Genomic DNA, 26,614 nt, shown 5'->3' on the forward strand with positions numbered 1-26,614 from the left:
TATTTAACTTTGAAGAATGTTCTGATCAATTAGAACACAAAACGTGGTCCTGTGAGTCTATTCCAGAGTACCGATATAAATGGTAATTGTTTGTTTTCTTGATGCACCTGAGTATTGAATACATTTCTTTATCATTTTGATGCTTAATTTGCAATATCTTTAAATATATACTATTGATCAAATCTATTTATATTTAATGAGTTAAAGTTTGAATGATCCCCCTGTCTGCCTTTTGTTATTTGCTTATGTGGTGGAAAGTTGATAGTTTCATTGAGATCATCCACACTGGCTCCAACAAGGGGTAAGACATAGACACCTAGAGCCGATGTGTATCTTATGGCCCCTGAAGGGCGCGGGAGACTTCACCTACTAATGCTGACAAGCTCTAAGACGGGTTTAAGAGTTAAAGTGAATAGTAACATGGTTGACCTAGGGAAGATTAAGGAGGATAATCCCATACGTGTTTCTGAGCAGAAATGTCATGTTTTTTTCTCTTTGTCTTCTTTCTTTCATTTTATAGCTTGTAATGAATAATTGGATTCGTTATAAGGGAGTGTAGGCTAATAGCGAGAAAGATTGGTTGACAATTAGGGCCCGAGTATGACTTTTGCTGCAGCAGGAGTGGGCGGTACGCCACCGCTACACTTCCGCTGCTCCAAAGCCGTGGTCGGGCTGCCTGCCAGATTAGGAATTTCCTCCTGTCAGGTGGGTTGGTTTTAGACGTTCCCATGGCGGTGCCTTTAAAAATGGACACAGGAATGAGAACGACAAAAGCAGTTCCTGCACTTTATACTGGTGTACATGCACCCAGGGGGGCATATGTTGTGCATCTACATAGCATTTCCTCTCCACCACTGTTTTCATGGCGGTGGACCCGCCATGAAAACCGTGGTGGAGAGGAAACTCGTATTATGCTTGGCGGGACACTAACGGGACTAGCATAATGCGGCCTCAGGACCGCCACGCCAACGCCAGGGAACAGCGGTTCCCTGGCAGCAGCAGCAGTCCCATGGTGATTCAAATGTCCTAGTCATAATGGGGCAGTTGGACCGCCTGTGCAGCGGTGGCTGGACCACTACCGCCACGCCACCACGAGTCTGGCTATCCTTGAACCACCAGACTCGTAATCTGCCCCTTGTGTTATCTAGTAAGGTCTATATCCATTGCATTAATCTGTAACTGTCTTTCTATGTAAAACCAGAATAAAATATAAGTGAGAAAAATATATATTTTACACATTATGAAAGAGCATGGATGTTACTGTGATGGTTCTGCGATGGTTCTGTTCAGTTGGCAGAGAGGTATCACTTTGCTTCTATAGATGCATCTCAACTCTGCTCTTTTAAAAGTAAACCATTTCACAGTCAGCAGGCAACATCTTGGCTGTGGAACAATGTTATGTTACTGTTAGGCAAGTACATTCCATGGAGTTGCATCACACATAATTATGACATATCAGACATCATAGCATGGCGGTGTCTGGTGACCTTATGCGCTGGGTCAGAACAGCATCAAGTGCTCAAGGCTCTGTTACAATCCTCTAACATTTCAGAACCGGCGTTAGGTTTATTAGTTCACCGCCAGGCGAGACATGCCCTGGATAATGCAAAGAAATTCTGTCTGCTGATGAACATTTAGCTTCATCAACCAGTGGACTTTCACCGGAGTAGAAAACCTCCTGTGTACAAGGACAGAAGCCATGAGCCACCTTCGACTAAGGCATGCAAACCGCATTGGAGATCTATCTTGAGAATGCACTGAAGTGGAACTCATTTTACAAAGAAAACGCCCCATAATCTAACTGTGCAGCAGTCACAAAACGTTGTTGTTATGCCTGTCGATGGTAGACCTTCTGCTGCTTTTTCGTGGTAGCACTGCAGCGGCGCTGCAATCACGTGATCACAAGTACGATATGTATGCATTATCATTTCTTCCAAAGCACTATGTGCAGGGCCACTAGAATTATGCAATTTTGCAGCTGCAGCATTTTCTGCATAATTATGGATTTTCCTTGTTTGCCACATAATCCATGATCTGCTGCATAAATGTAAGATTTTAACAAAAAAAGATTTTCTTTCTAGCTGAAACATATTGACAGCTACTAAAAACACAGCTACACTTGTTACTGTGAAGTGGGAGATCCTTTGAAAAGCTTGACTGGTCACCTTTCTGTTGCTTATTGCTGTATTTGGGTGTTAAACTGGCACTAGTGAGGTGAATTATGTGCCTACAAAGTGTTAGCATGTGTATAAAATGACAAAATAATCAGGAACCGTATTGCTTTATACTGCATAATTTGCCTTTGGTTGTTGCATAATTTAGTCAACCATGCCACATTATTTGGGCCTCTGCTGATGCATATTTCAAGTTGCCCTGACAATAAGCCATAGCTTTCCATATTTGTCTACACTGTTGTTATGGACAGGGCCACTGGAATCATGCTGCAGGTGAGGGCAAAATTGTGCATATAGGTTTGTAAATTACGCGGTATGAAAAGGCAAATTACGCGGCATAAAGAAGCATATTTTTGGATAGCATTACTTCGTTATTATGACATTTTTGCACTTAAATAATACAGTCTCGGCATTGGTTGTACGTCATTAGTACCTGTCTACCACCCAAATATAGCAATAAGCAACAGAAAGTAAACCAGTCCACCTTTGCAAATGCCCTTCCTCTGAGCGCAACAGGTGTTGCTGCGTTTTTGGTACTTTGAACCATAAGAGCTAGAAACAAAACATTTTTGGGGTTAAAATCTCCAGATTATGCAGCAGTTGATGGATTATTTGGCAAATGCGGCAATCTATAATTATGTGAAAAACGTCACGGCCCCACAATCACATTATTCCGATGGCCCTAGTTATGGACATAAGTACATCATAAGCAGCTCTGCCAAGTGTCACTCATCAGGGAGTAGTATAGGTTGTATACTACTCGTCACCATGTATTTTTTGACAGGTGGCCACGCCCCTTTGACCACGCCCCTTTGGTCCGTGTGTCTATATTGGACGCGTTCCAAGTCTGATTTTAATCGGGGTTTTAATCGGTCCTTATAACGTATTGATAAGATTATAGCATTTTATTGTTTTATAGGTCGTTATTTTGTGAATCATGGCTTATAAAATGATACGGCGATGAAATCAAAAAGCGTATAAAACGATAAGTTAGGATTTGTGAATCAAGGCTTATAAAATGATACGGCGATGAAATCATAAAGCGTGTAAAACAACCAGGCATGCCCGGGCATGTCTTGCTTTAGGCATGTTTATGGGGGACTCAGTACGTATAAATCGACCAGGCATGCCCGGGCATGTCTTGCTTTAGGCGTGTTTATGGGGGCTCAGTAATCGGATATATGGGGTGCAGCTACGAATTAAAATGATATTTTATACATTTCCCATCATCACATTATTGAAAAGAATAATAACGCGTTTTAGAACAAATTGCTTTTATTAAATGTAAAATGAAAGCTCGGAGAAGTTTTATTTTGGGTCAATATTTACAATTTAATTGAAACCATTTTTTACATAACAGAAAATCACATTTTATGTAATTACAGTTTCATTATATGGAATTACATATACTGACAGCATTTAGTGACAATAGAAAAAAAAAAGAAAATCAAGCTTATAGTTGAATAATGAGGTAGAGGTAGTTATCAAATATAATATGCACCATTGCATATAAATCACAGTATCAACAGCACACATAAAATCTGCGGAAGTTACATTAAAAAAGGAATCACAGCATATTTTTGGTACCCGGTAATAATCACAGATAGCTATAAAACATTTGTAAAGTATAGAAAACACATAGTCAAGCTTATAGTTGAATAGTGAGGTAGCGGTAGTTCTCAAATACATTATAAACCAAGACATATGAATCACAGTATCAACAGCAGACATCAAATATGCGGAAGTTACATAAATTTTTTAAAAGAGGAATCACAGCTTATCGTTGTTAACTTATAATAATCACGGATAGCGATAATACATATATAAATATAGAATTCACATATTTAAGCTTATAGTTGAATAATGAGGTAGCCGTAGTTAGCAAATACATTATGCACCTTGGCATATAAATCACAGTATCAACACTGAAAACAAAATGATGTACATAAAAATCAAGAAACCATAGCGTATTAACATCAACCAGTAATACGCAGTATGGCCACCGGGCATAAAATTATACAAAAACTATATGTTGTGATACAGATGAGGTATTTACATAAAAAAATATTTAGTTACCCAGTAAAAAGCATAGGTCTCTATTATAAGTCACGGGTGCTAAACAGACAACCATGGCAATCTCGCGAAGTGTTTTCTTTTTTTTGGCGGGAGTGCTTGGCCGTGTGTTGTTACGGGTTCGTGAGCATTGTCAGCGGTATCACGGAGGGCAAGCGTCGGTGCTCTTCGAGGGGTCAGTGAAAATGGTGATGCGGGGGGAGAAGGGATAACAAATGGTGCAACGGCGTTGTTCTTTAAATCTTCTAAGTGGATACGATGACCACCATTTCCTAGCACCGATGTCGGAATGTTCAGTTCTGCTAGGCTCTGCATGAAGGCATCCCAACCGACAGGCGCTTTATTATTTGCAAAAGAGTGTGTTTGGGTGGCGCCTCTGATCAAATCATGCAGGTTTGAACCACGTATAACATTACCTTTATAAAGAAGTTCCCCCTTATCATTCCAGAAAGCGATGTCTTTATTTTGATGAATTTTATTAAGAAGTAATTCTGCTTTCTTTTTGTGCCGGGGGTTAACGTTGTCAAGGATTTCATTAACTAGATTAAAGGCGTGTGATTCTGGCTCTCTGACCGGTGAAACGGGTGGCTCTTGACTTTCAGGCATGAATAAAGTCAGGCCCTCTTTTTCCATTTTACCATGATGGACAAAGTTCAGATACTTTTGAAGGATAGCGGTATAAAGCTTAGCTTTCTCGTGCACCGGTAAATCACTACGATGAAGAATTTCGCGCATCTCAGCGTCCAACAGATCCGTGGCTGATTTTCTAATGTCGGTATCGGCGCTTGGGGGACTCCGCATTCTGTCTAGCTGATGTTTAGGAACGAGATACATTTTTTCAATGTGAGCCATCACCGGCGGCGCAGCAGGCCCGAGAGAAGCGGGATAGCAATGCCTAGCAGCGATCCTATGAAGCCCCCAGACTGCTTGACAAGACTTTTTTTTGTTTTAATAGAGATCCTCTTATTGCTCAGTTTTTTAACAAGATTACTTTTCTTTTTAAGCACTCGGATCTGTTGAGGACTCAAAGGGACATTGCCCTTCAAGGTATTTAGGGCTATCTCCGATATCGCTGCTACTAAATCGTCAGACGCGGAGCATAGAAGAGCTTTCCTTTGTTGTGGGGATGATGAAACCAACAGTCTTAAAAGAGCTAGATTGCGCGCTATCCGGCTGGACATGGTCATGAGTGTGTTGGAGCTCTAAACTGGAGCGCTGCTTTTTATTTATCTTCTTTTTATAGCCGGGTAGGACTTTTTTAGAGTATAAGCAACAGGAAGATCCGGTGGGAAAAGCCCGGTCCTTAATCTGTAATCCTCCGGCGTGCCGGCGTTTAAATCTACAAAAAGATACCCATAGGGGCTCTGAGTGGCGTCCTCAAAGGCTTCTAGAAAGAAACTAGAGCGACCCGGGTACATCTGTCTGGCTAGAGTCGTTATTTGAAGCTTGTCTCGGGGGTTTTTGAAAAGCACCATGTACTTGGTGTTCAGAGCGATGGTTCGTGAGCTCTTACCTTGGCAGAAGACGTTTTGCACAATGTATAAAATGCTAAGATTACGATGGTGAACATACTGAGTAAAAGCTTTTTCAATTTCACCGCTGTCACAAGCAGAGGCCATTAGATCATCTACAATTAACATATTAACACTAGAGGGTGGAAATAAAATGTCATCATTTAAGGCGGCGGGGAGCCCCTCGACAAATTTGAGGTGTGGAAGCTTTAGCGCGAGTTCTTGATAGAGCCGCTGCCAACAGGAATAGGCCCACACTACGTTGGTGGGTGGCTGGGTCAGCATTTGATGCGCATTTTCCAAAAGTTTTTTTACAAAGTAACTTTTACCAGAATTGGAAGGACCTGCGAGGATGCATGAGAACGGATGTTGCAATCTAATATCCATACTTTAAACAACCTCTAATAAACTATACACACCAAAAGCGGAAAGTCCTTTTTCTCGCTAGCCCCGTGTTTACACAGAGGCTGCATAACTCTTAAAAGCCGTAGGGCAGGGTTTTATAGTCCTCTTTAAGAACGCGCTTATCATATACAACCCTCAACGTTTTGCGAAGCGGGCGTGTCTCAATATCCCAACGTTTTTTAATTCTCACAATGCAGGGGTGCTGCACTACTAAGCTTTCATCTTCTGGAACACATTCACCTCTTTCGGCGTGCTTGGCATATTGAGTGACCAGCTCTTTTAAGTTTTGAAAATTTACTTTTTCGCGGTTCTGAACATTGAGGGTGATCCCCTTCACCTTCAAGCAGATTTTACCGCCTGATAAGCGGTAACCGTAGGTTTTGGGGCCGGCTGAAACAAACTCTGTGATGTGTTCATCGGGAGGTGTTTCGCTAGTGAGTTCCCCCAGATAGTCACCCACCGGAGGGTTAACATCGCCCTTTTTGCTCACAAAAATCACAGAGTCTGTGTCGTGGTAAAGACAGCGGTCTTGAAGCAACTCCAGGAGCTTGTACAACTCCAATCTAGCATAAGCGGTGGTGAAACTGGCAATAAATATGTTAGCGTTGCATGAAGGCGGGTAATGTTCTTTGGTATACCGCCAACACACACAAGCGGTATCATCATCTATGAACTCGCAAGATGACACCTCGCAGTAGGAAGTAAAAAAGTACTGATCAAATTCATCCGGCTCTGTCACTAGAGTAGTTTCTGAGCGGTCTTCTCTCTGCCCCAGTTTTCCCCATAGAGAGTTGAGAAACAGTTTAGCAATCTGTCTTTTAGTGGGGTTCACATGGATTTTATTAGAGCGCAATCGAATACCCTCTTTCTGAAAATATTCCCTCCGGTACTTCTGTTTCTCGGCATTATCACTACACCACTGGGGGTAACCCGAAGCTTCTTGCTTGTCTCTAAGGTGCAAGTTGATGTAGTCGGTAAACAGATCACTAGAAACATTTTCAAAATGCCATATCTCATAAATGCGATCTATCACATAGCCTTTTTTCAGAGCTACATTCACTTCTACGGTGCACCAGGTGCCGGTCAGAGCACGTTCGTCATCAGAGTGATCACACCGGAAGGTCTGTCTGGCTTCTGTGCAGGAGCGGCACAGGGTAAATAATAGTTTTCCCTCGAATCTGTAAGGAAGCACCGGGAAAAAAAGTCCTCTAGGCGGACGAATTCTACATCTGATTAGACCGAAATACATTTGAGGGGCTCCAAAATCTTTATAAAGGATCTTAGGATGTCCCACAGGGTAGACTTTTGTCTTGTTAACAAAGGGGTATAAGCTGGTAAAATCATAGTAAAAAATCTTTTCATCACCAGAGGCCTTTCGATAAAGAGTAACGGCGTTGGTTCGTCCTCCGTAGAGAGAATCACGCGGTTTCAAGGGCTCGGGTAAGTCACGATCCTTGATAAAAGTCTGCAGATCTAGATTACATGTTAACTGCTCACGCCACGCGTGTTCCCAAATACTTCTGACGTTGAAGCCGCGTCTTTTTAAAAACTCCTGTTTAATAGTTGTGCGGTTAAGCAACTGACCATATGTACAACCGGTCATCTTGTTAAAATCGTTTCCGGCGTAACAAATTGGACAGCCGTGAAAAAAGCAACCATTAAATTCAAAGGCAGTAGGGACCCCGTCAATATTGGCATAACCATCTAAAAAATAGGACCCAATTTTAAGCTCCCCGCCCCTCAAAGCGTGACGGATGGTGATTTTTTCACTGTATTCCAAATACATCAACCATTGAATAGCGGGTGTTGAGAATCTCTTTTGCTGTCTGTGATAATTATCACGAGGTAGCAACGCTAATGTGTAAGGTTTTAAAAAACAAAATCTGAACATCGCCAAGCAGACTGAAGCTAAAGTGATGTACTGAAAGGGGTCGATGAAGTCAACATAGGCATACTCATTGGCCTGACCCGGGTTCACCAAGATTTGCTTGCTAGACATGGCAATGACGCCTTCTCTAAAGCGGATACACGCCTCTCTTAAAATGTTCACATCTTGTTGGCAGTAATGAGACAGCTCCTTCTGGAAATCAAACTCCCGATCTTTGTTCGATTCATACCAGGACACAAATTCTGTTTTCTCAGAGGGTGACATATAGTTTACACCGTAAAATTCTGCTGAGGGCATAGCACCAACGTATTTTTGGTTCTGCAAAGTGTTAAAGTAATGCGGGAAATACCCTTTAGACTCTTGGAAACCCATTGCCTGTGGAAGTTTACTGAGTTTCATGGGCAAAAAGTTTATAGAGTCTATAAACCTGATATTGAGTACTTTGGTTGTAACGCACATGAGCTTTCCTCCCTGAGTGATCAGTGACATTGCCACCTTTTCAAGCACTAGAGCTTTCACTACAAAATAACAGTCATATCCTTTAGAGAAATGTGCGAGAAAACTATAGTTTTGAAATCGGGGTGTAATGAATGTGTTGATAAAATCATTGACGCATGTAGGACCTGAAAACTCCCAAGTAGGCTCACCATTAATATGTCTGGCAAAAATATAATTTGGCTCGTGAATGATATTTTCCTGACGGCACTCCATATCGTAGAATATATAATCATTTGTTTTGGTCGGCGGTTTGAGTCTGCTCATAAAGCAGAGATGTGAATCAAATGAAAACACCCGGGCTTTACAGACACCGCATTCAAGGCCTTCGCATTCATGACTTTCGGGGCCGTAGAGACCGCACGAATCACACAACTTTTTGCTGAGACAGCTCACCTCCCCCGCCACGGCTAAAGCACGATGACGCTCTAAACACTCCGAAGAACGACAAAACAGTCGACACCGCGGACACCTTTGGAGATCGTTGGCAATGTCATGGCAATCGTTCGTAACGCACGCTTTGCAGAAGTCTGCGCACGAGTGATTGTATTTGTGGGTATAGGCCGAATGGCAATATTCGCAGTAATACCTAGCGCCGAGGAATTTTTTTATATCTTTCACACCGTAAAAATGGCTTTCATGTAAAAGAACAAACAGAATTTTAGATTTGTTGGCGGTACCGCTGGTGAAATAACGCCAGCCGCCTTCGTGATATAATACTTTAATCGTCACACCCAAGTAATTTTCAAATGCTTCTATGTCTTGCAAAGAGACATCCGTATCTGGGGGGATGTTTAGGGCATCGTGCATTAACTGTGCCTGCTCTGTCAACGTTCTATCCGTAGATTGACCGTGAGCCAATAACCCTGCCAAACACCCCGCCAGGCACAAATTTCCAGCTGTGTTGTTCAAATCAATCAACCATCGACGTTTCTTTTGAATGATCTTAGTAAACAATACAGAATTTAGAGCCCGTCTGGCACCGCCGCCCCTACTTTTTATCACAGTCACAACAAGTGTTAAACTTTGTGACCCCAGAATCTCTGCATTGCTATTCATCATGTCAACAATTTTGTTTAAGAAATCTGAGGCATCTAGGTCGTGATGCGGTAGCCTGCGAGTGTAAAAAGAGTTAGCCAGACCACCGCCGCTCAGGCGAATTTGTACATAATCGTTGGGGCCTATGTCTGGGGCCATTTGGTCCAGCAGCAGTTGGATAGAGTTAATAACCGCTTCTAGGGCCAGTCTAATAGAATCTATGAGATGAAGATTGACAAAACGAAATTCTTCATAAAATTCTATAGCTCTAAATTTTTTGATAACTCTTTGATATTGTCGCACGCTTTCTAAAAACACCGGCGCAGGGTTGTTACTGATGCTAGAATTATCGCAAGCGACAGCCGTTCTCTGAGGTGTTTGCTCTAACTGCGTGGGGCTCGGTGGTAAATACCCATTGTTGCTTTGAATATTACGGCGTATATTTCTCAAATGGTTTTTGGCTCTTTTTAGGTTTTTGGCTAACCGATTTCTGACTACTTTAGCGGCTAACCATTTCTCTTTACGTTTGGCGACTGTAGTTTCAGACCTTCTCGGCGACCTATGCTCTTTGGGGGTCATTATCAGTTTCCCGAGTCGAGACTCAAGGAATCAAGGTTGGCTTGGGCATCTGCTAAAATAGATGCGAGTGAAGTCTGAGTATTTTGGATCACGTCCTCTACTGCTAGTTTGACATCTGTTATGCCGCCGATATGTCCGGAAGCTTCCTGTACACGTAGAACATTAAAAACGGATGAACTGACGGGTGCAGAGTTCAAGCCTAATCCTTCTAGGGTATTTATTAGGGGAAAAATGGCGTAAATTGCCTGAAGTACAGCCGCGTCGCTGGGGAGTGAAGCTTTAACAGCAGCAGCAGCAGCCCCACTGCGGGGGTCAAGTGGTGTCTTTATCTCAACGTTAAGTGATTTTTTGACACTTAGGACGTCATCTATGGCGCGTGAGGAGACAGAGGACTCTAGCTGATTTTGAGCAGTTACTAAAGCAGCTGAAAGTGATTTCTCTAAATTTTGCTGTATAAGTACGATGCCTGCTTTGATGCGTTCAATGGCTTGTATCTGAGCTACTGTATCACGATTACTTAAAGCAAAAATAATAGCTTCGCAGAGAGGTGCTGTGTTCAGAGTGCTTCCCCTAAGGTTTGTTATTAAAGGTAAAATATCGTGGAATGCTGATGTTGCTGCGGTAATGTTTAGGGGTGGTGTGGGGTTATGTCTAGGAGCTTGTAGCGCCGCGGCGGACGCCCCGTTTGCTGCAGCACTGTGGGCAATTTCAGTCTTTAAATTATGGTGAATAGCACCTGGTGCGACCCTTACTGGGGGGATGGTGATGGCTGGTCCTCCTCCTATTGTAACATCTGTGTGACACCCCCCTTGTGAGCGTGGGTTCTTGGAGCATTCGCTGTGTACAGCTGGTCCTGCTTTTGATCTGTTTTGTTGAACGGGTACATTCGCGTTTTCCCCCCAACAGTCATCATCGTCAAGCAGCGAAATTATTTCTTGTTCATCGGGGGGAATAATGGCGTTTGCTGGTTGCGCATGCAAGTTCTTTGATGGTTGAGAGTGAGACTTGGGGGTAGGAGTAGGTGGGGGGTGCACTAATACCGGAGTATCGCTGCAAGGGTGCGTTGTGACACCTAGAATCTGTTCTGAATTTCGGCTGGGGAGAACGCAACCAGGGGTAGGCGTGTTTGAATTCGAAACCTGGAAGGTCTGTAGAGTAGCAGAATTGTTATCATTAGCATTCGCTTTCCTATTGCGCTTTTGATCACCCTTTTCTTTACAGCCAGAGTGTCTCTTTCTCAAACCGCCACCATTTACAGACACCGGTGGAAACTCATGCAATGCAGGCCCCCCAACAGTACTCCCCCCAAAACCACCCTGCAATGTTTGTGGTGGCCCTCGCCGCCTCGCTTCTTTACGCTTCTGACCTTTGCTTTTCAGATCGTCAGGCGGCAACCTTGAACTCCTTTGTACAACCGGTTGTTGTGTATTTGATTGCTGCACGTGTTGGATGGAGATTGCATCATCAGTTTTATCTAAGTAAGAGCAAAAAACACAATTTTAATTCAAGCAATGAACAGTCGGAAGAGTCCTCAATAGTCATCAGTGCTACAACTAGACTGAGAGTGGCAGCGCAAGCACACACACACACACACACACACACACACACACACACACACACACACACACACACAAGCACACACACACACACACACACACACACACACACGCACAAGCACGCGCACATCAGCATGGTCTATGGTAGAACATACTACCAGTAGAAAAGAGAATTAATTCTTACCAGCATGCGCGCTGAAGCCGCAAATTTGACTGGCTGCGATAGGATTAGGGCCTTCAAGCGCAGTGTCGAATAAAAGTGCGTCTGCCGCCTCGGCCACTTCCTGCGAAGACAAAAATGCAAACAGCTGTAACACATTTCCTATATCGGTTTAAATTAAATTACTTGAAAGCACCGCTATACGTATTTACAAGCTCATGCAAACAAAAGCACACACACACACACACACACACACACACACACACACACACACACACGACCGCAGAAATAGACCCAGACCTTAGTTGTCAAATTATTTGCTTTTCAAGCCGCAGCTCAACCCCGGCTCGCTGGCCCCAGGCTATATAGTGACATTATTTAAGACCTCGGGCGCTATTAAATCATGATCTGTAAAGCAAGGAGGCGGACTAGTCCTTGACTTAAAAACACGGATCAATGAGCAGATAGTCTTTGAGGTAAGAGCATGTGCAAAATCTAAACACGCCGAGTATCATGTCATATTTCCTATTGCTTAAAATGCCAGCTGTTGTAACATTACTAAAAACCTTTTGACAGAGGAGCGAAAGACTTAATTAGAACCACATGCTAGAACATTTCAGACGGGGTCCGGCAAAAAAACCAAACACACACACACACACACACACACACACACACACACACACACACACACACACACACACACGCTTTTTTTTATGCATCTTTCACGGTTCCTGACTAGCAGTTACAGTTAATTCAAAACACCCCGAGTTTCACCTAATTTTATCTATTGCTTAAAACCTTTTGACAGAGGAGCGAAAGACTTAATTAGAACCACATGTTAGAACATTGCCCGGGACTTCGGTCTAATTCGTCTTAGTGTGACAGTCTGAGCCGGAAAAAAAGCTTACATCCCTGATAAAAAAGCATTTAACCTTTGAGAGATGACGCTAATAGAAGCGCAACTTCAAAAAGAGCTAGAGGATTATATAAAAAACATAAAACAATCTTCTTACCAACAATTCTTGGTCCTCAGACATGTTCATAAATGGAAACGGTGCTCAGTCATCAGGTGGTGAAATCTTTCAGGGGCTTCAGCTTTTCAAGCGACCGATGTGGTGGGAGAATGAAGGTGTCACCAGCGCCGTTGGTTGGAGCGTCGTAGCTTTCCTGAGAGCTCCAGCCTGAATGTTCTTGCAGACCTCACGTTTTATACCCAAAACCCGACAGTTTCCCGCCACAATTCACAACGGTACAATCCACTAAGCATTTCAGGTTGAATATAAACAGCTGCGCGTTAACGTGGCAGCTAGTTGCTGAAAAAAAGTCAGACTGCCAAGTAAAGTTAGGCCCCCCTTTTTTTTTTATTCATATTTTTTGCAAACCTCGACCGGACACTAGGCACCATATGCGTACAATAACCTGTCTAAGCATTTCAGGATGAATATAACAGCTGTGCATTAACGTGGCAGCTAGGTGCTGAAAAAAAGTCAGACCGCCACGTAAAGTTAGGCCCCCTTTTTTTTTATTCATTCATTTTTTTTTGCAAACCTCGACCGGACACTAGGCACCATATGCGTACAATAGCCTGTCTAAGCATTTCAGGATGAATATAACAGCTGTGCATTAACGTGGCAGCTAGGTGCTGAAAAAAGTCAGACCGACACGTAAAGTTAAGGGCTTTTTTCATGCAATTTATTTAGATACATTTTATATCACAGAGTAAAAATGTTCGGTACAAATATGATTTTAAAAGTCCAATGAGAGCGTAAAATAGACCTTGTGGATGTCTGCTAGTTATCATAAACACTGTAAACATGCATATTATCAGTGAATGAAATACAATTTTGCATCGGTCTGTTATTTACACGGCCTCTTTTCAATCTGCGTAATTGCCTCAACACAAACCTTGTTACTAGAGCATCATTTGCCTTCAAATCAGCTGAATACATTTTTAAAATGCTTTCAAAGTCTACACCACGGCATCTATGAAATAAATAAAACAAACAATGTGCCCCGCAGGTAAATGATACATCATCCTGAATCTGGTTTTCATGAAATGTTATTAGGCCTGAAGTGTTTCTTTTTAAAAATTGCCATATGGTATTGGGGTACAGATAACTGTTTGGTGGCACGCCATAGGAGTCAAAAAACTCAGAGTCCTTTTCCGTTAGAAATATTGCTAACCAGTGTCGACCCCTTTGATCTTTACCGTCTGTATTAACTATTAAATGAAGCGGTCGCTGGCGATTACCCAGATACATTGGTAGAGTGTCAGCTGCGAATACACCTAAAAATGAATGTTTTGCCGTCTCGTCTTTGGCGAGAAAACGTTCCAGTTGCCACGTATTCATCACATATAGTCGATTAGCACCTCTCGCCTATGGTTAATCTGTATAACATTCTGAAAGACAGCGTAAATCAGAAGGTTTATAGTAGACGGTAGAGCGGCGCTAAAACGGAGCTCCAGACGTACATTGCCTGATTTTTGTATCGAAAAATGGCCGCCACCCACGTCGTTGTCAGGGCATAGATCGAAAGCCAGCATAGAATAGCCTTTCGAATACTCTACACGATCCACAAAGAAGGGTCGGTCTGATGCGTACTTCCCAGCAACTTGCAGCACACCCAAATATTCTCTAGCCACACCCCCAGTTCCAAATGACGGCGTGTATGGTTTTGCCGGTATAGCTTGGCCGTCTACGGAGAGGCTGCTGTGAGATATATTATAATGCTTGAAATTAAAGGGGTTTCTGCCATATTCACCGCTAAATGCTGCGTTATCGACCAGCGCTACTATTACAGTTCTTGGCAAAAATCCGAAAAAAATATTCTCAGTATTCGATAGTAGCGCACCGGCTGGGATGCTGAACACTTTGAGCTCCACTCTTTCGATGGGGTACTTGGCATTACTGGTTAACAGAGTCTCGGCGTGAGCTAAACGCACCACCGGGCTCACTTTGACACGTTTCACAAATAGTGACGCCGCTAAGATATGCACTTTGTAATTTTCTGCGTCGCCGCTCATTAAGCAAAAAGTGTCTTTTATTTCGAATCAGTTTAATCTTCACATCTAGACCGTTAAGCATTAATTTGTCTTGGAAAAATAAATCGCAGTGTAATTGCCCAATCAGTTCCACTTTACGACTTCGGGCTGTAAAGCTAGCTCTGCTCTTAAATCCCGCGTTAGCACCGGTTAAAGTCGTGTCCTCGTGCTCTCCAGCGGTGTCTCTGTAGAAGAGACCTGCAGAAAGTTGGCGTTTTAAAGTGGGGTCCCCATAATTAAGTACCGTTTCGAGATAAGCCCTGTATGGATACGTGTTGTTTGACTGGCTGATGAGCCGGTCGCCGAGGCTCACATCCAGTTGGTTAAAAAGTGAGGCTATGGGGTATGGAGAAAACGCCACTCGGGCTGCGGCGTCCAAATCGGATCCGTCTGCGTTAGTAATTTTGCACGACAGATAAATCAGGGTAGCTGAAAGGTCCAGGTAGTCATCCGACCGAGCTATGAAGAACTCTAAGGGGGCTGTGTCTGACAGGGCTGAAAGTGGCGGTACTTCGACATATAGAGAACTTTCAATGCTGGTTTGCGTTGGTGGTACTTGGAATAGGTCCAACTCTGACTTTGTGCATTCCTGGGAACCGCAAGGGACGGAGGCCATGGTCCGATTTAAAATATGTTGCCCTTAGAGACTCGTTTTTTTCCGTGTCTTCTCCGGGTCTTAAGCGAACTCTTTTGAGCCGGTCGCCGGCGCTTCACAACGCTTTGAAGGAACGCGGGCGGCCCCCTTAGTGATACACCCCTTTTTCTCTTCCTTCCTCTTTCGAGATAGATTAAACCTGAGCCTTCTTGACCCGTTTTGGTAAACTTTTTCATCACCGCCCCCGAAACGTGCCCTGCGACGTCTCGGGCAATATTTGCTGCAGCGGTTTTCACGTGCGGTTTTACCAACTGGAACCCTCTTCTTAAAAGCGGTACTGCTTTTCTGAAAAGGCTTCTGAATATACCGCCAACACCCGCCCCGTACATAATAGGTGCCCCGTGGAACCCCGGGAGGCCTGAGCCGGCTTGTGCTCTATAGTAATCCCTATAGAGCGACGCGTCGCCGTAATTTTCAGGTAAAATCATTATTCTAGTACACTTCACCACGTCGCGGCCTGAAATGAAGCTTCGCTATGACTTTACCCACTTTAAATCTTATATTAGTGTTCAAATCGTCCTTCAGTTCCAAAGTTATTGTGTGAAAATGTTTTTTGCTGATCGGTACATAATCTCTTTTGGTGTAAATGATGTTTATCATGCTATTATTCTTGCCTGTGATTTCCACGCACCGGAGGAGAGGCACGTAGCTATCCCCCACTCTCTGATGCTCTATCACGTCGCAGTATACAAACATCATATAAAATCCGCCGTGTACATCCGTGTAGGCTTTCCCCGCTGATGAAGAGTGGTGAACGTTAGGCGTCAGCCCCAACACTCTCCCCAGTTTTTCACGCACCAAAATACCGTAGTCTTGAGCATTCCTCAACTGCACTTTTCGAAGTCGTGGTTCATACGTTAATCTAAGGTCAACAAGTTCCGATATGTTACCAATGGATTTATTCATTACTTCTACAATGTCTCGTATGTTGTCATAGTGCCCCGGCGGGAAAGAAAGTTCGTGGGCGCTTTCCTTCTTGCGTACCACCGTAAATCTAACATCCTCTGTTTCAAAAGTGTCCCACGTGTGCGGGTACTGAATTTCTGTTAGGGCCACCTCCCAATCTCCTTGTAGATGAATAGGTTTTGCTAGTTTCACCGTAAAATTTGAAATTTTGTTATTAGGGAAAGTGTCCAAAGACGCGTTACTCGGGAGCGTCAGATAAAAAGGTCCGACCTCCATGGCGCTTCCGCGGTACCTAAATGCCTATATCCGCTGTTGTAGACTTTGTATATCCTTTAATTCACTCTCAGAGACCCAACTATTAAATTTATCAGGCCACCCCCGCCATTTAACTAGGCACTGTCTTCGTGCCCCGTGCCCCTTCTTTGCCAAAACGTTCTCAATACGGTACACACGATCTTGATCCTGTTTTATTTTTTGCAGCTCTTCTTTGTAAAAACACCCTTTGACCTCCTCCCCAGCATAGTCTTTTAAGTTAAAAACTGTAACGCCTGAATGCTTGGAAATCTTGTCTATCACAAAGATCTCATCTGTAAAAGTCTGCTCATACCCCTTTTGAAATACCCCCTTGCATCTAGATACCCTAACATGATCACCTTTTTTGAGAGTGTTTTTTGAAACAGGGTTGTTGGTGAACACGGACCCGTACACAGTTCTCCAAATTTTCAACTCATTTTGCGGGGATACTTCTACAGGGGACGTCTTAATGGTTCTATGATAGCTATGATTGTAACTTTCAATAAAATCTTGTAAACGATCTATATAACGAAATGTGTTGTACGCTGTAAAATACCGCCAAATTCGTGCCTTGAGAGTTCTGTTGAATCTTTCTACAATCGCCGCCTTCACTTCGTTGTTTGTAACAAAATGTTTTACACCATACTTGTTCAGCAGAGCTTTTAGCGTCTTGTTTTCAAACTCTTTTCCTCTATCTGTTTGTAACTTTTTAGGAATTCTCCCGCTGCTGAAAATGTAATCAAAGGCTTTTGTGACCGAGCTCCCCGATTTTTCCTTCAGGCCAACGGCGAATGCATACTTTGACAGTACGTCTATCACCGTTAATATAAATTTTACACCATCATTAACCGCGGCATGTTCACGGACGTCTAGAAGGTCCGCTTGCCATTGATGATTTAAGCCGCTGACTATCACACGCCGTCTTTGAAAGCGCTTTCTCGACCCCTTATGTAGCGTGTAGGCATCTTCGCCCGATAACCAGTCGCGTACCTGTGTTCTTTTAACACCGTCGTTGTGGATTTTGCTCTCCTTGTACAAGGCTTCTACACCGCCAAAACTACCAACTTTCGAGGGGTTGTAATAAACTCTTTTGAAAAGCTTCTGCATCGTAGCGCTTCTTGAACTAAAATACCGCAACCCCTACTCCCGCCCCCCTATTCTATTAATTCACTTTTGTTTTATTATTTTTCTTTATCAAATAATCAGAACTAGAAGCCGGTTTATTTTACAATAGTAGATTATTTAATAACACACGAATTAAACAGTGTATGATTTAAACTGGTAATATAGGAATGTACAGCGCTATAAACGATAATAACGATAAAAACATAGATATTTAACACAATGCTCTCAAAAACTCGTGACGTAGAATCAATATTTGGATTTTGCTAGCTATGAACGGTACCAGTCTTCTTACATCCTCCCCACGCCCCTTCAAGAAGGCTCGACAAAACAAATCAGATATTGTATTCATGAAAATGAAAAACTGTTTCTTATTCAGAGTAGTTCCTAGGGTGCAAAATGTCCGCCTGATATAATTGTCGATGCAATCTTCGAGCACGTCGTCAGCGCCCAAGAAGATTTTGCTCTTTTCAACGTCGTAAAAGCCTCTAGGTTTCTGACCCAGTTCTTTTTCAAGCTCTTCGATGATTTCACATCGCTTGTTACGACATAGCGCGGTCGGGCGAAACACTGGTTTGGGGTACGCCATCTTTGCTCTGATCAGAAAATAAAAAGCGTCTTCCAGGCATCTAACGCTCGGTCGCACGCCGATCTCAACCATGTGTCGAAACACACTTTCCTGCAACGGAAAAACACACATACATAATAGTAGCAATCGCGAAGATCATCATGTTTTCATTTACTCTACATTAAGAAATGTCATGTTCCTCGGTTTTAAACTCCTGTAAAGATACTTGATCTTAAAATATCTACGGTAATTCTTCCTTCTCAAATGCTGTTTCATTATCAAGCGTATGTCTTCATCACCCGCTTCATACATACTTTTCACATGCTCTGATGGGGACTGTACTCTCTTAATATACTTTAAAACATTCGCAATCATCTTACTACAATCTTCGGGTACTGACATTTCTTTCAAGCCATAGACCGCCCCCAACGTCGCCATAATCTTATAGGGGTCCAGCTTGTAACATAGTTTCCGTATCAAACTGTCTTCATATTCATCACCCGTCGTGAGACAGTCGTGATGCAACTGACTCGGGTCGTCAATTTTACAACCTTCGCATTCGTCGTACCACCCCGCCTTTAAGCACAATTTTATGATCGCGGCTATCGCTGTCAAAAGTCCGCGATATCGATCCGTGCTCCAACTTTCACCACGACAAAATTGTACAATTGCGTCTAAGCGCTTACAGCTGCAGTTTTTATGCGTTACGGCAAGTTTTTTCTGTCTTGAGCAGCAGAGACATGAAAAACGTAGCGATGGCTGTGTGACTTCCATAGTCGTGCTAGCGGTTTTGTCGCCTGGGGCTCCTCCTCCTCTCTTTTGCTGATAAAAAGAAAAAAGGGGTTTTTCGACCTCAGCCTTCCTCACAACTACACGCCTCATCATCACACTCTTAAACACCCCAGAGGATTTGCCGAAAAATTGCGGTTCGTACTTACTTTTCGTTTTCCAACTTCGCACTTTTCTGTTTCGTTTACAGATTCTTCTCCGGAATCCATCTCTGTACAGTCGCTGGAGTCCTCGGGTTCAGGCTCTTGCAGGTCAATACCCTCGTCATCTTCACTTGGTTCCGCTCTTCCACCGCCGTCTGTAGCATCGGAGGTATTGCTCGCCATTTTAGCAACGCCACCAACCGCCTCTTCGCAGGCTCCGGTCTCGGGCTTTATATTCGGCATAGCCGATGCCTCGACGTCTGTCTCGGGCTTTTTATTCAGCATCGCCGACGACATCTCCGACGTAGTACCCGCAGGCGTTGTTGGCGCGCAATTTTCCTTATCACTATCGTCGAGTTCTGCAGCGTCGTCTGCAGCATTTGCCGCTTCCTTCAGCATCGCTGTTATAGTTTCTCCAAGGGGCCCCGCTTCCACGCTAGAGCAAGACATTCTCAAAGTTGTCTTAAAGCTCGAGCTTTTCTTTGTCGGAAAAAAGCGGGGGTTTCTTAACACACGGTCCTCGGAATGCTGGCTTATATCCTCTGTGAACATACTAGACACGCCCCGCGGTATGTTTGTAGACTCGTATTTCACACTACCCCCACTTCTTAGCAACCCTCCTGCATGCGTGGTCGATTCATACGTTTTTGATTTCATCGCAGTATCATTTTATAAGCCTTGATTCACAAATCCTAACTTATCGTTTTATACGCTTTTTGATTTCATCGCCGTATCATTTTATAAGCCTTGATTCACAAATCCTAACTTATCGTTTTATACGCTTTTTGATTTCATCGCCGTATCATTTTATAAGCCTTGATTCACAAATCCTAACTTATCGTTTTATACGCTTTTTTTTTTTTTTTTTTTATTTTTTTTTTTTTATTTTTGATTTCATCGCCGTATCATTTTATAAGCCATGATTCACAAAATAACGACCTATAAAACAATAAAATGCTATAATCTTATCAATACGTTATAAGGACCGATTAAAACCCCGATTAAAATCAGACTTGGAACGCGTCCAATATAGACACACGGACCAAAGGGGCGTGGTCAAAGGGGCGTGGCCACCTGTCAAAAAATACATGGTGACGAGTAGTATACAACCTATACTACTTCAGGGGTAAAGTTCAGGAAACTGTTTTACTATTTCCGCATTCCCACAAAAAATTGATTTGTAGCACGAATCAGAGTTTCACCAGTCATTCAAATTACAGTGCCTATCCATTTTTTTTGCCGGTGGTGCACTTAGCCTAGAGACTCACTCTGCCTGTACATGTTCCCCAATTAGCTTCCTCTTCTGCAGCTCTCGGCCTGAAGAGAGGCCAGGTTTATTTTCCTGAATACGCCTAACTTCTGCCGCCTATTTCATCTAATCTGCTCACAGGATCCGAACTCTCATGGTGGAAGCTTTCAAAAGCTGATTTCAGTCTGCAGTGCGGCCAGGAGCTGTAGAGCAGGACTGTGAGAAACACACAGAATGTAGTCCAGTCACACGTCACCTGTAATTAAACAGGGAGTGAAAGACCTAACGCCCCCCACACAGTGATCGGCTGTGCTCCTGTGCCCCCATTTCAGGACATACCACCTCTAGCATTGTCCGAGAACCCACTAGCCTTTCAATTGCCAACTGGTGCTATCACTCCTGTGGACAATGGTTGTTTTTTTAGGTCGAGCCTAGCGGCAGCGCACATGCACTGCTCGCTCTGCAAGGCATGCAGTAGTCGAGTAGGCTGTAGAAGCCTCGCCCACTCTCCCCCCATACTTTTCATTGGCTGGTGTCATTGTCCTTGGTAAATGATGGCTTCCGATTCATTATGAGGCTTGTTAGTCCCTCCTTGTTAACGCCTTGTCACCATTTGTTACCGCCCATGATGACTAACCCTTTACTTGGCTCGTTACATGGACGGCTTTATCTAGGGTGTCAGCACTATTTTGTTTATGGGCACTTAAGGGGACAATGGCGGATGCTATTTTATTGTATTTGTACCCCGAGCGTGGCGCCCGCTTTTGGGACACCGAGCTCAGTTTATTTATAATTAACTTTTATGTTGAGCGCGGTGTCCACTTCTGGGACACCGCACTCTGTTTATTCATTTATTTATTTTCAACTTTTATAATGAGCTTGGTGCCCGCTTCAGGGACACCGCACTCAGTTTCTTTTTTTTTTTTTTTACTTTAAAACTGAGTGTGGCGCCTCTTCAAGGACACCGCTCTCAGTGTCAAAGTTAAAAAAAAAAGAAAAAAGAAACCGAGCGCGGTGTCCTTGAAGCGGCGCCCCACTCAGTTTTAAACTTAAGCAGGCATTTACAATGCAATAGGTCTCACATTTACACAAGTTTAAGCTATTGGCATTGTAAATGACAATGCATTTTAGTTATGTTTTAAAAAAGAAAAATAATAGGCATTGTCATTTACAATGCCAATAGCTTAGACTCGCGTAAAAGCGAGACCTATTGCGTTGCAAAAGCTTGTAATTCACTTCCAATCACGTTTTCTATAAAAGATGCATTTCAGGAAGACAAGCTGTCTGTCAAAGATTTCGAAATGCTGATTATAAAAAATATGTAAAAAGATAAAATGCAGGGATTTAAAAAGTTTTTTTTACAGAGTATTGGGAAAAAATAGATGGTTTGTATATGTGAAGCCTGTAAACATATATTGCTTGATTGTACATATTGTTTTTAGGCAAGTCAGTGCTAACATAAGGTTGTCAGCAAAATTTAAGAGCTCACTGTGGATGTTTACATGTTGTTTACATGTTCAATCTCTGTCTGTTGCACAAGTGATGTGTACTTTGTGCAGACTCTAGTATTGTCAAACGTGCACAATTGACTTTACTTCTTTTGTGATGAACCTAAAGGAACATTTTCTGGTTTTAAAAGGTTTGGCATTGGACTCAAAAATGCAAATCTGAATTTCGAGTCAACATCAATTGCATACTAGATCTTTGAAGCCAGCGCCTTACAAGGAAAAGCAAAACTACGTGCCCCAGAATGCAGTTTGTTTTTGACAAGTGATGTCAGAAATAGCAGTTACCATGCATAACATTGGGAACTATTCTTTGTCTCCAGACCACACTAAAAAGACAGATCTACCTTAGTTTTACAGGTTTCCAAGCTTGTACCATAGACAGCAGGGTAGTTACCTAAGGTGTAGAATGTTTTTTTCTGCAGTGGCCCCTCTCAATATATGGATGCTTATTTCAAGGAGATTTGCTGTTATGCGGACTACTTACGTCAGAAATTGTGGAGATGTTATGTTTATAAGATTTAATTACATAATATCCATTTATAAAAAGGTAGCTCCATATTGAGGCCTTGCTGCGAAGAGTTGTCCATAACGCCAAGGTTGCAAATTTGAACACTGACAAGGCCTACTCAGCCTTTCATCTGTATGAGATTAAACAAAACATTGCTTTTGATTATACATTGTCACCTCACTGAGAAGTCTTCAGCACTCGTTCTCTGTTCTGTGTTGACTGACGTCTTGGATCATTTATTTTGCTCAAAAGTACCAAATTAATTTTGTTGGTGATAAGTTTTTGTTTGCAGGTCCTAAATTTAGCATAAACGAGCTAAACAGAAAAAATTGCATATTTAAAATTAACTTGTGTGGTGATGAGGTGGCAGAGCAGACCTGTGACTATGAACAATACCTTCGGCCAGTCCAAGCTTTATAGCCAACCTCAGGTTGCATTCTGGATTTTTTTGTAGACCACTACTTGAACAAAAGTGGGCTTTTTCCTAATATTTTTCTCATTACATTGACATTACAGATTTGTTCTACTCACAACGAAGTGGCTCTCAAAGTGGCCACAGACGGAATGAAAGCTCCAACATAAGCGCACTAAAACAAGAAAATGTCACTCATAGTCAAACTATAAACGTGGCAGCTATGCCCTAGTTAACCTGTAATCTGGCACTGAAATAACTTGTACATTTTATGAAAAGCATGAGCTTAGGCCCCTGCCATGAGCGACTGGTGGTACGGCGTGGAGGGGAGCCTTCCACGGTCTCCACGAGTTCAAGACGCCCCTGACAGCGGTGCGAGAGGGGCCCTATGCCTCTCAAAAAAACAGCCTTCTAGAGTCTCCAACTTCTTCTCCCCAGCATCCAAGGGGCCAGCGACTGACGATCCTAAAGTCTCCCAGGGAGCCATGGCAATCTCCAAGGAGGAACTGCTGGCCACTCTCAGGGAGTTCAAGCAAGAACTACGGGACGACATCAAGGTGGACATTGGGGCCTCCTTCGATGCATTCAAGTCAGCGATGGGTGCCCGCATAGTTGCACTTAAGGCGGACATAGATTCAGTCGGAGCCTGCACCCTTGATCTCGAAGCCAAACAACAGGACCTGGAGGAACGTATTTAGCCCCTGGAAACGCAGTCTGGTGACCTTCACGCGCAGCTACAGGCCACACAGCTTCAGTGTGAAGATTTGGAAAATCGCTCCCGGAGGGAGAATATACGCATGAGAGGCCTGGAGGAAGGATGTGAGGGTCCCGACCTGGAGGCCTTTATGGTAGGGCTCTTGTCAACTATTCTGGGGGACTCTGAACGGGAGGTACGCCTCAAAAGGGTCCACAGAGTGGGACCTCGGGCTCCAGGAGACACCAGAAAACCTTGCGATGTGCTAGCCAAATTTAGCTCCTTCAAGGTCAAAGAACGAATCCTCTTGAAAGCCCGCTCAATGGACAGAATCTCCTTTCAAAATACAGAATACTTGCTCTTCCAAGATGTAGCTCAAGCCACACTAGCCAGATGCCACCAATTTCGCCCGCTCACGTCCACCTTGAGAGATAGACAGGTGCGCTACCGATGGACTTACCCTTACGGCCTAGCCTTCACCTGGGACAACAAAAATCTCCACTGTACAACCCTGGAGGAAGCGGCGGCTCTCATGGGCATCGAGGTGCCTACAGTAACGAGTGTGACATCCGACAGACGGGTGGAGGAGAGAGGGGGTCCAAAGCAGAAAGGAGGAGGCCCCTTGGAGGAGATCGGGCCAACCCTGAATCGGTGTGACGTCTCTACAGGCCTCCTGGGTCATCCCTGTTGCAGCGGCGCACGGGCGCACACACAGCCCGCCGAACATTTAATGCCATAACAGGCCAAGCCACTGCATTCCACTGATGTCTTAATCTACGAGATAACCATCGGGCCATGGCGGTGGAATTTTGGCTCACCCCAGTTTTTTGCTCGTAATGGGGTCCTCCTGTGTGATTGAGGATCCCCGTGAGCATGATGTTGCACCAAGTTGGACTGGGTCTCCATTTTTATATTAGACTTTGTCTGGTTTTTCCCCTTTTGTTTGCTTTATGATGTCACGGTCCCTGTTTTTATCAGCCACTATCTAAACTTTGGAGCCTCCATGACGGGGTGAAGGGGAGGGGAGCCGGTTCACCAGGGAAGGAGAGGGAGGGGGGCTGAGCCTAATTACCCAGGTAAGGATGTCCCATGGCAGGATTAAACTGTTTATCGTGGTACGTTAAGGGGCAGAATTCACCCAAGCGGCAACGGATCTGGAAGTTCATCCGGGATCATCAGATCACAATCGCTGCCCTCCAAGAGACACATCTTCCCCGCAAAGAGGAACACCGCTTGAAACATACCCCCAGATTTACCGTTCCTCGGCACGTACCAAACATAAGGGAGTGGCGCTTCTTTTTCACTCCTCGACCCCATTCCTACACCAGGCTACCCGCATGGACAAGGAAGGGAGATATGTGATGGTCAAGGGGGAGCTGCGAGGAAGAACTTAAACCTTTGCCACACTTTACGCCCCTAAAACAGGCCAACACAATTTTCTCAATACCTTCTTCTCCACCTTGGGAGGCTTTGCCAGTGGGGATGCCATCCTGCTGGGGAACTTCAACTTAATTTGGGACCCAACGATGGACACGACTCCTAGTCACAGGGCAGCCGGGGGGGGGGGTCTTCAGTCAACTGCTCCAAGCAATGATACGGGGCCTGGGACTAGTGGACGCATTGAGGTCTGCACATCCCACGACTCGGGATTATTCTTTTTTTCCCACTCTCACAGGACGTACACCCGCATAGACCATGCCTTCTTGAGCCAGTCCCTTCTTCCGAAGGTGGTGGGAACTCGGTTTCACCCGATTTGCCTCTCAGATCACGCGCCCTTGGAGCTGACACTTGACTGGCCCGCTCCCTGCTCCAAATTTGCCAGATGGTATTTCCCTAATTACCTGACTCGGGATAGGCTCCTTCGAGAAGAGCTCAGGCAAGCCATCACAGATTTTTTTGACTTTTTTGACTTCAATGACACAACCCAGACCTCGCTCGCCAACAATTGGGATGCCTTCAACGCAGTCATCAGGGGAAAGAGCATGGAGCTAGATGCGGTGCTCAAAAAGCAACGCATGGGATCACGCCTTCTTCTGGAGAGCGAACTCGACTCAGCTGAAGAGGACCACAAAACCTCCCCCTTGGTTCAAACACTACGAAAGGTCACACAAGTGAGGGGGAAACTCCAAGCAATATACACGAATGGGGCCGAAAAGACCCTCTTGCGCCAACAAGCGCGCAACTATGAGGGGGGAAACCAGGTAGGGGCCTTACTGGTGCTCCAATTATGGATCAGGCAAGAAAAGAACTACATTCAAATAGTGGAGGGGGGTGGGGGATCCCCACACCAGAGTGAGGCAGAAAAGGCGAAAGCCTTTGGAGACTTCTACCGCAACTTATATACAGCGGATCAACCTGATCTGCAAGCACAAGACCAATAACTGGACGGTCTCTCCCTTTCGCAAGTACCAGCCTCCACCAACGATGCGCTAAACAGCCCCATGTCCGCTGAAGAGATCCAAAAGGTGATTGACTCGCTTAAGCTCTGTAAAGCACCAGGCCCGGATGGACTGAACGCCCACTTCTATCGTACCTTCGCTCTGGACCTCATACCCCATCTAGTCACTCTTTTTAATCATATCGCCTCTATGCGCCAAGTAACATCATCAATGGGTGATGCCCTGATTTCCGTTCTCCCCAAACTGGGGAAAGATACCACCCAATGCGCTTCTAATAGACCGATTGTGCTTCTCAACCTGGACACTAAGCTGTACTCCAAGATTTTGGCCACCCGTCTGGAACATATTATGCCGTTCCTGGTACAAGCTGACCAAGCGGGTTTTATCAAAGGGAGGCAAGCCCATGACAACTTGAGACGAATAGTCCCCCTGATTGAAAAGGAAC

At 44.0% G+C, this 26,614-nt stretch overlaps 3 protein-coding genes across 4 annotated transcripts; all 3 read right to left on the reverse strand.

Moving 5' to 3' along the window:
• Positions 1 to 3,458: 3,458 nt before the first annotated feature.
• On the reverse strand, positions 3,459 to 12,105 carry LOC146855321 (uncharacterized). The gene is made up of 2 exons (XM_085653023.1): positions 11,904 to 12,105; positions 3,459 to 11,637 (listed from the first exon to the last, which is right to left on the reverse strand). The coding sequence occupies exon 2, from the start codon at positions 10,161 to 10,163 to the stop codon at positions 6,237 to 6,239; it is 3,927 nt and encodes a 1,308-aa protein (XP_085509149.1). The 5' UTR covers positions 10,164 to 11,637; positions 11,904 to 12,105; the 3' UTR covers positions 3,459 to 6,236.
• A 2,680-nt stretch (positions 12,106 to 14,785) lies between these two features.
• LOC146855322 (uncharacterized protein F54H12.2-like) lies at positions 14,786 to 15,538 on the reverse strand. The gene has a single exon (XM_085651118.1). It carries the CDS (start codon positions 15,536 to 15,538, stop codon positions 14,786 to 14,788), a length of 753 nt encoding a protein of 250 aa, XP_085507244.1.
• A 2,458-nt stretch (positions 15,539 to 17,996) lies between these two features.
• On the reverse strand, positions 17,997 to 20,224 carry LOC146855323 (uncharacterized). Of its 2 annotated transcripts, none has more exons than XM_085653025.1 (2): positions 19,406 to 20,224; positions 17,997 to 18,578 (listed from the first exon to the last, which is right to left on the reverse strand). In XM_085653025.1, the coding sequence occupies exons 1-2, from the start codon at positions 20,054 to 20,056 to the stop codon at positions 18,114 to 18,116; spliced, it is 1,116 nt and encodes a 371-aa protein (XP_085509151.1). In that variant the 5' UTR covers positions 20,057 to 20,224; the 3' UTR covers positions 17,997 to 18,113. The 2 variants fall into 2 exon arrangements, with proteins under 2 accessions (XP_085509151.1, XP_085509150.1); XM_085653024.1 differs by having other exon boundaries at positions 17,997 to 19,289.
• Positions 20,225 to 26,614: the final 6,390 nt, after the last annotated feature.

This window comes from Triturus cristatus, chromosome 4_1 (assembly GCF_964204655.1).
Source record: "Triturus cristatus chromosome 4_1, aTriCri1.1, whole genome shotgun sequence".
Lineage (NCBI taxonomy): Eukaryota > Metazoa > Chordata > Amphibia > Caudata > Salamandridae > Triturus > Triturus cristatus.

Bases quoted from the DNA above. Each gene is read 5' to 3' on its own strand.
- LOC146855321 (XM_085653023.1), bottom strand. From the start codon at position 10,163: ATGACCCCCAAAGAGCATAGGTCGCCGAGAAGGTCTGAAACTACAGTC.
- LOC146855322 (XM_085651118.1), bottom strand. From the start codon at position 15,538: ATGGCCTCCGTCCCTTGCGGTTCCCAGGAATGCACAAAGTCAGAGTTG.
- LOC146855323 (XM_085653024.1), bottom strand. From the start codon at position 20,056: ATGAAATCAAAAACGTATGAATCGACCACGCATGCAGGAGGGTTGCTA. The intron at 19,290-19,405 runs GTAAGTACGAAC...TCTTTTTATCAG, and splicing joins GCGAAGTTGGAAAACGAAAA to CAAAAGAGAGGAGGAGGAGC.